The sequence below is a fragment of the Clarias gariepinus genome, chromosome 10, assembly GCF_024256425.1.
Source record: "Clarias gariepinus isolate MV-2021 ecotype Netherlands chromosome 10, CGAR_prim_01v2, whole genome shotgun sequence".
Lineage (NCBI taxonomy): Eukaryota > Metazoa > Chordata > Actinopteri > Siluriformes > Clariidae > Clarias > Clarias gariepinus.
In genome coordinates this window covers 19893330-19907712 of record NC_071109.1, presented here as the reverse complement: position 1 = coordinate 19907712, position 14383 = coordinate 19893330, and the positions used below count along the sequence as shown (strand labels likewise).

The 14383-nt window shown below is 37.7% G+C and overlaps 1 protein-coding gene across 1 annotated transcript; it reads left to right on the top strand.

Annotated features, from left to right (window-relative positions):
• The first annotated feature begins 512 nt into the window (after positions 1-512).
• Positions 513-2326, top strand: fgf20b (fibroblast growth factor 20b). Its single transcript, XM_053506335.1, has 3 exons — positions 513-924; positions 1351-1454; positions 1648-2326. The coding sequence occupies exons 1-3, from the start codon at positions 657-659 to the stop codon at positions 1891-1893; spliced, it is 618 nt and encodes a 205-aa protein (XP_053362310.1). The 5' UTR covers positions 513-656; the 3' UTR covers positions 1894-2326.
• Positions 2327-14383: the final 12057 nt, after the last annotated feature.

The window sequence follows — 14383 nt, the reverse complement described above, 5'->3', positions numbered from 1 at the left end:
AAACGCATACACACCTTGCAGAGAGAGAGAGAGAGAGAGAGAGAGAGAGAGAGAGAGAGGTACAAACGCATAGACACATTTAGTGTGAAGGAGAAACGCTGTAACGCTGTGGCAAGGCAGGTCTACAATCTCAGCACCTCCCACCAGAGCCCTCCTGCAACCGCTGTGCACCTGCCCTGTGCTCACACAGCATAAACCACTTCCAGCAATCACGCACACACCCACAGCATGACACAAACACACACACACACACACACCTTAAACGGGCTGCTGTGAGTTTTCCCTAGAGGTGCGCCGGATTTATCAGACGTGCGCTTCAAGACTTAATAGGTTTATTCCTGCGCCCTGGATGTGATTCATGTTAAGTGCGAAGTGTCAAGACAAGTGCATGGAATTTATCTGAAAGTGACTAAATCCGCGTGCAGTTGACGTTTCAGCCGCAGGTTAAGTAAGTTTCCTCATCGGTGGATTTTTTTTTTTTTTTTTTTTTTACATCTGAGAAAGTCTGCCGCGGAGTGTCATAAATTACATCTATCTTTTTTTGCACTGCACTCGAAAACTCTTGACTCGTTCTTGATCATGGATCGTATAAGCGCAGGGCGTTAAGGGTTTTGCGCTCGCTCGGTTCGAGTGACAGTCGATCGCGCGTGCCGGTGATGGCGGAGATGAGCGCGCTGCTGCAGGGCGCCGAGGGCGCGGGAGCCGCCAGCTCTCTCCTCTTCCTGCCGCCGCTCGCAGAGACTCTCGCGCTGCTCGGAGATCAGCGATTTCCGGCTGAGTGGCTGTCCCGCAGCACGCCGGCCGAGCTGGACCACTTAAAGGGCATCCTGAGGAGGAGACAGCTTTACTGCAGAACCGGGTTCCACCTGGAACTCCTGCCGGACGGCACGGTGCAGGGCACGCGGAAAGACCACAGTCGCTTCGGTATGGTTGAGTTTTGTTTTGCCTTGTCTTTTGATTTGTTTTTGTTGTGTTTTGTTTCTTAACACATTGCTTGAGTTCTGCCTGAAACTTTCATAAATTATTTTTGTGCATGGTATTCTTCATATACATTACAACACATCTACACATTCATATATTTAGCCTCATCATATATATATATATATATATATTACACTTACTTGTATTAAGTTATTTGTATTGTATGCTACAGTGATGCACAAGTGTCATATACAGGAGGACCCTCTATAGCCTATCCTATAACCCCTGCGTCTCTTAATTTAAATAGAAGCAGTGTATAGTAATCATGCCTAGCTAGTATTTCAGAACAGCTTACTCACAATGTGTGAATACAATGTGGGCTTAGACTGCAGAGTACATACTTAGAACAATTGATTTATTCTTCTCCAGGTATTTTGGAATTCATAAGCCTTGCTGCTGGATTAATCAGCATCCGAGGAGTGGACAGTGGCCTCTACCTTGGAATGAATGACAAGGGGGAGCTCTATGGCTCTGTAAGTATTTCTGATTTAGCTTATGCCAAGTATATTAAATGCAGTGTGTGTTTATGTGCACGCCTGTATGTGTGTGTGTGTGTGTGAGAGAGAGAGAGAGAGAGAGAGTAATAGTAATAAATAAATAGGAAACATACAACTTAATTGTTCTCCATGTATTCGGGGTTCATTATTCTGACGTTCTGCCTTGCAGGAGAAACTGACAGCTGAGTGTATCTTTCGGGAACAGTTTGAAGAGAACTGGTACAACACTTATTCCTCCAACCTCTACAACCAAGGAGAAAGGGGGGCTCGCTACTATGTGGCACTCAACAAGGATGGAACACCACGAGATGGGACAAAATCAAGGCGACATCAAAAGTTTACACATTTTCTCCCCAGGCCTGTAGTCCCTGATAAAGTACCTGAACTTTACAAAGAAACAGTAGGACACAGCTGAGACCAGCAGCTTGGTGTTTGAAGATAAATTCCCAATAAAAAAAGGAACAAGGGAAATGGATGGATGTCTAGTAGCCCTGGTACACCTGCCTTAGCCGCATGGATTGTTACTCCAGGAAGTATAGACGGCAAAGGATGGTAAAATGCTCAGTGCTGGTCATTTTTCCTTAGCACTGCAAGCAACAGAGGGTGTCCCCAACTCCATGGGACGTACAGAACCTATTTAGCATTAGGCCTGCTGCTGAAGAGGAAAAAGAGAAAATGTTCTGTCTGATGCTGTAATGGATTTTTATATGACAAGTTTTTTTTATTATTTTAAACAAGGATTATTGTGGACTAGCTTTGGAGAAAACTGAAGGAACACTACTTATGTGATGTACTGAAAAGTTGAAACTCACAGCTGTGGAGAACACATAAGCAGCATATTATTTATACAGTTCACACTATATATATTTATTTTATGTATTTATTTATTTGATAATATATATTTTTACATGTAATTGTAGACTTATCTAATTAGATACAGTGTAGAAGGTGCCTTAAGATAGCATAAAATCAATGTGTTCATACCATGGAACTGCAAAATATTACTTTATATTGACACTATCATATAATAAGTATGCTTTTATTTTCAGTCTTATATAAAATGATTGTTATGTCTAGCAATATTCCAAGAGGGTCCAGAAACAAATCTGTCAGTTCAACTAATAACAGCATATTGAAACTTTCTGTTTCTTAGGATTATTTTTCAAATGCACCAACCATATATTACTTTCCATGAGAATTGTATCCGTCTAGAAACTTGATATTTAGAAACCTCATTGATATATCCCCTGAAGCTTGAAAAATGTTTTAAAAAGAGAAATATTCCCTTAAACCTTTGTTTGTTTTCTGTGTCCCTAGTTATGCTGTGAACAAAAGGCTTGTCCAGCACTCATCAACTTCAAAGCTCCTTTTAGAGACCTTCTCATGTAACAACCTCCCAATGACAAGATCAGGGTGAAATAAAAACTCAACCTTAGCTGCAGTCTAGTGGTTTGGCAGTCTTGCACAAAAGGGGTCAAACTGATAAGTATTAAGCCTTCTCTGCTAACACTTTATGAACAAAAAACAAAGAGCTCAATATAACCACTTAAGAACCTATCAGTAATAACTGGTGTTTTACTGAAATATTAATCATGGAAGGTTGTTATTTAATTGGTCTTTTTTCATTATATCTATTTTTTTCTTACATTTTTTTTTAATTTAGATGTTATTGTCTAAAAGTGAGCTTAATTGTCTGTACCAGCATTTGCGATTAAACCAACTGTCACTTAAACAATATGAGATTTAGATACCTCAGGCTCACCTTTTTCTTTCTGACTGTGTTTGAATGGCTCAATGAGCAATTTCCACAACAACGAGCAAAAAAGCATATCAAGCTACAGTTTCCGTAATGCTTGGATGAATATTTGTGTCGAAGCATGAAAGCTGTGCTGTGTGATCTCAGCATCTCTGTGATGGTGAGCCAGAGGCTGTCATGACAGGGGAGTCGACATGGTGCCAACCTTTATGTGATACTGTGGGATTTTCCCATCTAAAAAACTTATAACAGAGAGCAGTGTATGGAGGCAAGTAAGAGACAGAATAGAAACAAAGAGGGGTTCAAACTATAGGGCCCTAAATGGGCAAACATTTCTTACATGTTTTACAGGTATTTAGAAAGACTTTACTGTAGCTACTGTCATGCTTTATAACTATTTTTGACAGCATCTTGAATTCGGATCCATAGGATAAACATGCATTTTGCACTATGCATGTTAATATTTAAAAGAGATAAATGGAAAAAGATTATCTTTTATTTTTTTTAAAACATTACCTGTACATAATGTAGCAATTTGGTGGTTTGTGTGTGTGTGTAACAGATAATATCACATTAAAAATTCAAATGCTGAGGTATTCGATTCCATTCGGCTTGTCAGATGGTAACTTTGCTCTAAATGTCCAGTAAAAGGTCCAGCTAGGCAAGAGCACAGCTAAAGCTGCGAGTAAATTTAACATGTTTGATACCTGATGCTATGAAATACTTTTTGGCACTTGTTAAACCGGTGTTTTGGAGTCTGTCTGGGATGAAAATGATGCCTTTGTCCCTGTAGCAGGTGGTCCAAGGCACTTTACAGCCAACACTTAAATCCTTCATCCATGCCCTCACTTAAGCCTACATCATGCACTTAATGGATGCACCCTTATTTTCATCACTTCAGATGTGGTCCAGAAGAGGTCTGAAGGAAATACAATCAGAGGTGTGTGTGCCTGCCTGTGTGTATGTGTTTGGGTATTTGTGTGTATGTGTGGGTGTTTGTAACCAAAAATCCCCTCACAGTTCTGGCTTAGTGAGGACATCCTGTTAAAACCTATTAAAGAATCTGCATTGTTCGTTTGTTTGTTTGCTTTTAAAACAGAAATTATTATTATTATTATTATTATTATTATTATCTATTTATAAAAAAAAAACAATCAAGGTTAAGACTGGTTTAAATTTAGGTTATTTAGGTTTTTACTTTGTGGAGACATGTCGCTGGTCAAAGTTGCTTGTTTTTAAGGATTTTGTTTTATTATGAACATCTAACTTTTTATTTAAAAAAAATTAAAACAAAGTAAAAGATTTATTTTGGATATGGAGGTTAAATTTATGTGTAGACATGGTCTCTCTCTCTCTCTCTCTCTTTCTCTCCCTCTCTCTCTCTCTCTCTCTCTCGTGCACGCTCTCTCGCTCTCTTGCTCTGTCTCTATCTCCCAGTTTTCTCTGTCTCAGCAGTTCAGTCACGGTGCAGGTGTTCCCTTAGCAGCTGTCAACGTCTCCTGTGTTCGTCAGCTGTGAATATGAGCAGGGTGTGCACGCAGCCAAATATAAATAACACATGGCTTAGTTGTCTGTCCGGATTATTATAAAGTATAATTCATATTTTTGCAGACTGACCAGGGAAGAGCCTAGAGATGGGACTAAGGCTCACCTGCTGATTTAAGCAGTAGATTCTACTAAGGATAGGGATCTGTTTGCCTAAGGGTGGTGTCTGACAATACGCACAGCAAGTATTTATTTAGAGCCCTTTAAGAGTAAGTTACCTCCTTAAAGCCAAAGTACAATGCAATTCTGTTTACATGGCTTAGCACTGAACAGTGTTGGTGTACTGATTTGGATAGAAAATTCACAACATATATTTAAAACAGTATCGGGCTTAATTAAATACAAAAATGATGATTCATCATCACGCTGAGGACATTAAATGTCAGATCTGTTTTTGATGTGTCATCCTTGCACTCCTCAGCTCCGTATGTATTTATGTATTTAAGCTTAGTATAAATATATATTTTTTTACTTTAAAGATGTCATCTGCAATGTTTCATATGTTATTTAGTTTGCTTTGGGGATTTCGGACGGATGTATAACATCTACTAATGGTTGCATGATTTGGAAATTCCTCAGGTCAGAATTGTCTTAAAATAATGAAGCCCTTGTTTCTTTGTTTAAAGTACATGTTTATCATTAAAATCACAGCATTAACACTGATTATCAATTATATACCAATGAACAGGATAATGGGCACACAATGCTTATTCATGCCCGTGGAAACCAAAGGTTAACTTGTCTGGTTCGATCCCACAGGGAAATTCATTTAGAACAAATTGCTAAAAAAAGTTGATGCTAAGTATGAAAATTCCAGATTCCCCAGATCTCTATAATCAATGCCTGCATTCGAAAAACACACAAGGGGAACCTACACAATATTGTTCATAATGTTAAAGGTTTCAATGTTATGACTGATCTGTGTATAAGTACATACACGTACATACAACTTGGAACCTCTAAAGTCTAACTAGGAACCGTGAAGGCTAGTGGTGACCGTTGTATTTATTCCCATTTTGTACAACTGTAGTAGGACTTTCAGTCAACATTCACATCCACATTCACAGGCTACGGGCAATTTGGGAACGCCATTTAGCCTAATCTGCATGTCTTTGGACTGTGGGAGGAAACCAGAGAAACGGGAAGAAACCCACCAAGCCCGGGGAGAACATGCAAACTCCATGCACACTGACTGACACGTGAATGGAACCCAGAACCTGGAGGTTCAAGGCGACAGTGCTAACCACTAAGCCACCAGGCCACCACATACATACATAACAACAAAACATTATTAATGACAGCCCTTCCTTTAACCTTTCTAAAATTGTTTAAAATTGCCCTGTCCTGGCTTTCTTAAACACAAAAAACTTTAGGCAGCTTGATTAATTTTTTAAAATTCATTACTTCACACAGACCACCCCACATCTGCTGAGCACCCCTCCCCCCACCCACCCCTTAATCTCACATTAGTCCAGCTCAAAGCATTTAGCTCATGCGTCCAAGGTGTAAAGCCACAAATTAGGTCTTGACATTTGGGCACAAATAATTGTGCCTAAAAGCATGAGGCATCAATTAGACTCTCAGCACCATGACAGGTTACCCCTACAGGACACAGTGATAAGAGCTAAAAATACATAAATCTGCCAAACATTGTTGTTTTTGTAATGGTTTATTATTTTTTCAGACCCTTTGCATAAGAATGTTTTGTGGTCATCATTTCAGATTTTTTTTGGTCAGTATTATAACCTTTTTGTATGCTTTTTTTATTTATTCATAGATTTGTATAATGTAGTGTCATTTTTCACATGTGGGAATTTTAGGTGAGATCGCCTGCAGGTCTGTGGACTCAAGGTTCTCTTTGATTTTTGCATTAGAGTGACTTTTCCCACAGGGTTCTCCTATTGAAGGGGTCAGAACAGAGGTCAATTGGGTAATTTCCATAGTTTTCACCTAAAACATTCTTCAGGCACTTGGGAGTAATTCAATCAGCAGCCAAAACATGGAATAACATCCCTGAACCACAAAAGAAATCATTAAAAAGTGATTGTACACCACAACAGAAAAATGACCTTTGGTAAGCCTATTCAAATAAGTCCATCCATGTCCAAGAACGTAGGCTGCTATGTTAAACTGCTATGTTTCTCATATTTCTGATGCATGAGTATTATTTATGGCTTTAATGATTGCATATATAAGTCACAGCTGACATTGATCAAAATGCCAGATATGATCACAATTGATTTAAAAGTTTAGTCCAGTTTGTTGGCATAGACCCTGCTGAACTGTTTGCCGAACCTGAGAAAGGTATGCACATGATACACTCACTGCTTCCAAGTGAAAGTGGAAATGTGCATTGTTGCCCATAAGTGAGGCGGAAAATTGCTAACCCATTTGTCATTGTGCATGTAGAGGTCAATCAATGGATTCTTTCATGACAAGCTTACAGAATAGAATGTTCTTCCACAGCCTCACCCCTTTCACACCTGGACTGTCAGGTAAAATAACAAAACAAGAGGTGAGGAAAAGAAAAGGGGGTTTAGTAGAGTTTGGCTTTACACAGGGAAAACCGATAGGTTAAAAGAATGTTCTGAGTAACTTAGCACTTTAACTGCCTCAGTTCAATTCAGAATACAAATTGGGTCCAGTCAGGGTTTATTTTTTCATGCAACTCAGTAACCTCATAAGCTTTGTGAGAGACACACATGGGCATCGCTTCTTGTGTGCTTAAAGTAGGAAGAAGATTAATGCATGAGCACATCTTGTATATATACAATGTATACAATGTTAAAATTGGGTAAAGAACTGTAAAACATTATTAAAACCTGGCAGGATAGTTGTGAAACACCATTGTGTGAAAGAACCATGGTTGAAAAACACATCTTGAATAACCGTGATGGGGAGATCACTTAAACACTTGGTGACATTAAATCATGAAAAAGTCGAATGCTATGTATAATAGCGAAAGCAGGAGCATTCCACATGCACAATGTGTAGAGAACTCAAAGGATCGGGGCTAAACAGCTGTGTAGCTGTAAGTCTACATTAATTGAAAATGGGTCATTTTCATTATTTTTTTTCTTCCCTGACAGCACAGATGACGTAGCCAAAATTCATCAGACTTAAATTGTGAAAGAGTGGTTCAGGGAGCATGAGACATCATTTTTACACATGAATTAGGCGTCAGTCTAAATGTAGTAAATCTTGTGACAAGTTTGTAAAAAAAAAAAAAATGCTTCATCAAAGCAAATTAATTATTTATCAAACTGGAATTAGATATAAAGATCCCAATTTCATTCAAAAAAGCTTTTCATTGGTATAACGGATTGTGTGTTGTCTAAATGCAAATATCTTCAATTGTTTTAAAATAACCTTTTTTAAAAGATTAAATAAGCTATTGATGTCTTAATGATAATGAAAACAGTTTTCACTGTCACCTCCACAGTATTTGCATCTTTTTGTCCTCCTGTATTACTGTAAAAAAAAAAAAAGTGCTAGTACTATTTGTTCAGAGGACATTAAACTAAGCTCCAGTCTTACAGTACATGCAGTGGACCTTTAGCCTTACAAATACATGCAAATGTACTGTTGTTTTTAAATGAATATATTTTTTATATATATTTTTAAGTTACATATATTCTGTATATATTTGTGCTCATGTCCACACAATAAATATCTTTCACCTACAGTATGTGTATTTTTACAATGTAGTCTTCAAATAGTGTGGGTCCATGTGATGGTTTTGATATGCATGAATATCAAACAGAGAGCCACCTGTCAGTACGTGCAGCAGTAACTATGGCTCTCATATTGTCCCTTTACAAGAAACAGCACTGAAGACCCAGTAGCAAGGAGAACTAATAGAGATTGAAGTGAACAAATTACACATAATTTACTAAATATGTTCTAGATAACAGAACACCTTGGTGATTTACAAGCCAGAAAAAAACAGTCATTTATTAGCATATAAATGTGACATAAAATTGTTTTGAAAATAAAGGAATCAGGTCAATAGATTTCAGTACTCAGTATTATTGATCAATGTATACAATATGGACAAAAGTTTGTGGAGACTTAACCATCACACTATTATATGGTCCTTCAGCAAATTGTGTGGAAAGTCATTGCTTGCTATAGCATTACAATTCCCATTCATTGGAACTAAAGTGGTCCAAACCTCTTCCAGTATGGCAATACCCCTGTGCACAAAATAAGGTCCTTATTGACTTGGTTTGTCATGGTTGCAGTAGAAGACTGTGAGTGTCCTGCACAGAGCTGTGACATCCACCCCACTGAACACTTTCGGGAGGACACTTTTTGTACATTCCTTTTTTTAAATAATAATAAAAAAAGTATGTACAAAACAACATATGTGAGTATAGTTTGGTGTCCACAAACTTTTGTTTCCCCATGTTTTTAAATCAGCTTTTTTTTTGCATGCAAGACTTACGCAAGACAATTTCAGAGATTGGGTTGGGTGTGGAATTTCATTGCTCACCTTTTTTGTATCAGATGTGTCCACCTGGAGTGAAAACCACACTTGAAGAGACCAACATCAGAAACGCACTTCAGCACAACACTAAACCACCTCTATAGCAATTTGGAAAGCTTCTGAGGAAAGGAAATCCCCGGGCAGAGACTTGATCAAGTGGCAATAAAAAGCTTGATGACATTACAAGGAAAAAAGCACCTGACATAGATATTAGTTTTTAAATCAGGATCAACAGTACTTTATTTCACTTTTGAATAAAAGTATTCTTATGGATGTTGCACGCAAAGAGGTTTAATAGTCAATAGATATTATTAAGAAAAAGAAGTAGCTGCATGTGTATGGTGTAGAAGCACACTTTACAAAACCAAAATGTCAGGAAATCACAAATTAAACTTGGTATGATATTACTTACACTTTTATAAACGTGGACTTAGGCCAATACACCACTACGAAAATTTAAGTCTGACAAATTTAAATAGCTTATGTGTACCAACACTTTATCAAAGGGGATCTTTTTATAAGTACTTGGTATGTTTTGCATGTATGTTCAAAAAAAGTAGTCTAGCCACAATGACAACTAAATGCTGGTATTATGTACGTTGTTTGCAAGTAATTAGACAGGGATTTGGCACTGTACTCAAGCAAACTGCGGTTAAATAACACCTTTAAATCATGCTATGCAGAAATCACAGTCTTTTTAACATACATCAGCTATTCAAGTCAAACCTGGACTTGTGATGTAATTTTTATTGAAAGAAGGCATGAAACAGATTTACAAAACTGAGCACAGTTTTACAAAATATGACTCCAAGCACAATGCAGTGATGATAATCAAAGTCACAGTAAAACAATTAAATGGTGCAAACATTTTAAAGAATATATCTGTGAATGACAATCCTGGGCAGGGAGCCCATTGCAGTCACTCCTGTTAACATTTAGGAATTGGAACACTGACGATTCAAAAACTAGCTTGATAACTAGACAGATAACTTGTGGCCAACTTGCAGAAAGACACATCTGTCCGAGAAACTCAATCATTCACGAACACCACTTGCACATTAGAGGAACTCAGCTGGGAGTTTTTGCCACATTCCTTGTAATGAGCTCACACCAAGTGATTTCCGCATGTTTGGCTCATTAAAGAATTTCCTCTGAGGTCAGCATTTCAGATGTAAAGCAAGCAGTTTGATCATAGCTCCAGTATACTGAGAAAGCTTTCTACTCCTTGAAGCACTAATGGAACGCTGGGATAAGTGCTTTAGTCTAGCAGGGAATATATATAGAGAAATAAAGATTTTTTTTTTCAATCATAACTGTGCTCTGTTATTCTGCACAATCACAAGTCCTGGTTTGACTTGATCGCCCCTTAGTTAATTAATTCCTCAATTCTTCAAAAACATATGAAAGTAGTTTTAGTTTCTTGTTGCTTAAACAGTCAGTTGTGTTTTATACTTAATGTTACATGGGACGGATGCATCTGGAATCTGCAGCTCTTTTCAATAGGCTGTATTTATGCGTAAGAATCTGAATAAATCAGTCAGCATCAGACACAAAAATAAAAGGCATGCAAAACAAGCAGCAAAAAGTGCAACTCATATAATAAATAAAGTCCTCAGAGGGTTCATCTCAAGATGCAAGCCAAGGATAAGAATAAACAGAAAGTCCATGTATCATATTGACAAAACATTTATGAAAAGCCTATACATTTGCCCAGGGAAATATTAACTAGAAGTAACAGGCAGTATAGTAGCCATTAGGTGTGGAGAATGTTTGCTATATCTTTAATATTTTACTTCACTAGAATTAAGCAGCCTATGCCAAACAAATTTAAGTATTATAATGACCCTGCACGTTGAGCAAGTTCGAGAAGACATGGTTTTCCAAGGTTGGTTTGGAAGAACTCGAGTAGGCTACACTAGGCCATGACCTCAACTTCACTAAGCACCTTTGGGATGAAATGGAATGCTGACCATGCACCAGGCCTTCTTGCACAACATTTATGCCTGGATTCGCTAATGTATGTCGTTAAGCAAAAGTAAGACTGTCTTAACTCACTTAATCAATCTTCAGTGAAAACCAGGTGGGATTAAAAATGAATATATTATAGCCCTCACACAGCATAATCATGAAAATGTCCATGTGTGACAGATTTCAGGCATCCAGAAGGTGTTAGAAATAGTAAGAACACTGATTTATTTCATATTATGTTACAGTTATAGGTCCCAAAAATAAAGAGTTATGCATAAATTATATGTTGTTCACTTGAAAGATATTAATACAGATAAATGGAAAAGTTAACATTTGGGCTTCACTATTCACATAGTAACTGCTTCATTCCAAGCTTGTTTAGAAGAACAGAACAATTTTCTAAAAAACTAAAAGTGCGTCATCATGATCATCATTTAATAACAGGAATGAACTGCTTAGCACTTTAGGTGTTTCATAAAATGCAACCTGTTCACTGTAAAAATAAAAACAAATCTTACAAATTTATGGTTGCATGTTGTATGAAGGAGGCTTTTTCATCTTATCAGACAGCTCATGTACAGAAGTTAATCAGTGGAGTACAAAGGGGCCTTTATTTAGGTGAAACCTCCATGCTCTCCAATATCAAAGGCAGCACAAGCTACCACAACAAGATGCTACACCAGGTGATAAGATATATGTCATGTGACATATGAAGGAATGTCTGCAGTGAGTAATGGTGAATTAGAAATTTGAGCTTAGTATCAGTTATTAAAGTCTTCAGATTTGTTTTTAATCTTCATGGTTATCAAAATAACTTGTTTTAACTTGAATTGAGAAAATAAACTCATATCAGATTTCAGATTTCTTCTTGGGTAAAACAGAATGACCTGAAGTGTATGAATTGTACTTGTCATCAGTCAATTTAAAGGTCTAGTCCTTGATTTTGAATTTGATTTTGCGATTTTAAAGTGATATCACTGTGACTATTGTAATAATTTGCGTTAATCATTGCCTGCACCAGTATTTTTACAAGTACAGACCATGACCTCAGCTAAATCAGATGAACAGGAGAACTGTACTAAAAACTCTTGCTTGTGAGTTTTTGAATAGTAGTGAAGAGACACAGGAATGTAGAAACTAGTGAAGAAAGTGAAAGATCTTTGAAGTGTTATTTCACCGAAATGTTAGTTTTGATACACTACGTAATATTGATAAAACTATGAAAATGATTCCTGAGTAATGTGTACATATCTCCACAGTGCCCTCTGTCTTAGATCCATTGCTGCACTTTCAATTCTGACATAATATGTACTTCAAATTATTCAGTAAAAGTGCTAGCTAATGGAAAGCACGGTGGCCTAATGATTAGCACTGTCGCCTGCAACCTCCAGGGTCTGGGTTCAATTACCAGCCAGGTTCAATTCCTGTCTCTGTATACATGTAGTTTGCATGTTCTCCCTGTGCTTAGTGTGTTCCCCCAGGGTAGGCCAATTGGCATTCCCGAATTGCGTGTGTGTGTGTGTGTGTGTGTGTGTGTGTGCCCTGCAATACATTTGCACCCTGTCCAGGGTGTACACTGCCCAGTGCCGTAAGTCTCCTGGGATAGGCTAAAGGCCCGTATGACCCTGAATACAAGATAAAAGGGTATAGACAGTGAGTGAGTGCTATTTGATGTCATTCAACATGTTCAAAAATATTTAAAGGTTTCAGATTCACCTAAACAAGAAACAGGTAATATTTTCATTAAATAATTAGGCAGCCTTCAAATGCCCTAATTTATTTGTCCAGAATTCATTGATTGCAAGGTGAGAGAATCATTACTTTGTACAGGAGGAAATTCTAGATCAGGGTTCCTTCAGAAAGTAAGGCTGCATTAAAATTACTCCTCTTGCAGGTGCTTGTTTAATTGCAGTCGTTCTAATCTAAGAGGGGTCAGAATGCCGCTGTCAGGCAGCCGGCCATCTTCCCACCACCTCGTCACAAGCTTGCAATAATAAAAATCTCATAACCCTGATGGACAGATTGGTTTTCGGTGGCAATAAGAAGAAAGGAAGAGATTGGATTTCCTAAAATGGATTCAAAGTGAGATTACCATCAAATATTTCAACAAAGTATTCAAGCACCAAAGAGCAGATTGGCATCTTGGCAGCTTTAGGTGGTCCAGGCTGACAGCTTCCTGGATATAAATAAAGTTACAGACAGATTTTATGTAAACAATAGTCTTGTGATCACACACTGAACTGCTCCATTTCATAACATAGAACTAAAAAATGGACCTGGTTTTGGAGTTGGATTTAATGTGATATGGCATTATAACAAGATTTACATCTGAAACCAATGTGAACAAAGGCATAAACTGTGACATAAGACTATTTTTCTGTCAGGTTTAATGAATCTTTATTACTTCTACCGAACAAAGGAATAGGAACAGAGTATTGCCACCTTTGTTTATTTCACAGTCCTCAAATTACAACATTCTAGCAACTGACACAGGCCCAAGCACAAAAAAAAAATCTATACTCACCTTTGTAAAGCTCATGGCAGATGTGTAAGACCAAGCAGATCAAAGTTGAGCTCAGAGCATATTAAGGGCCTTTTTTGAGGTTCTGAAGAGCTGAAGCCATGTTTATCCATGCATTCCCCCTGTCACTGTCAAACAAAAGCATTTCTCCTTTTTAAAATGCAGGGGGTACAAAATAATAACGATGAGCTTTACCTATGGTGATCGATCATAACAGTCAACAGAATTTGTAGCCTTCAGGCAAAAGAGTATGAGATGTATTTTGTCACATATTTGTGTTAAGATTCTAATAGAAAGTGATACTGAAAGAAAATACAAACAGGAAAAGAACACCCTTCACAAGTAGCTTCACTTGCAGCTTTATTCAAATTTATAGTGTTCTAAGCCATGTGGATAACATAATGTTTTGGGAAAGTCAACAAGGGATAAAAGATGTAGCAAGCACTTGCTTAGGAATCCTGCTCTGTCAACAGGAAACAGTTCTGCCATGTTCACGAGCACATATACTATTCCATCCTTTGCATACTTTGTGCACCTGAGAGCTTAACAATGTCTAAGTTACAACCAGAACAAAAGATTCCTTCATGGCAGCAGCACTCAGGGGGATGACAGCTATAATATTGGCT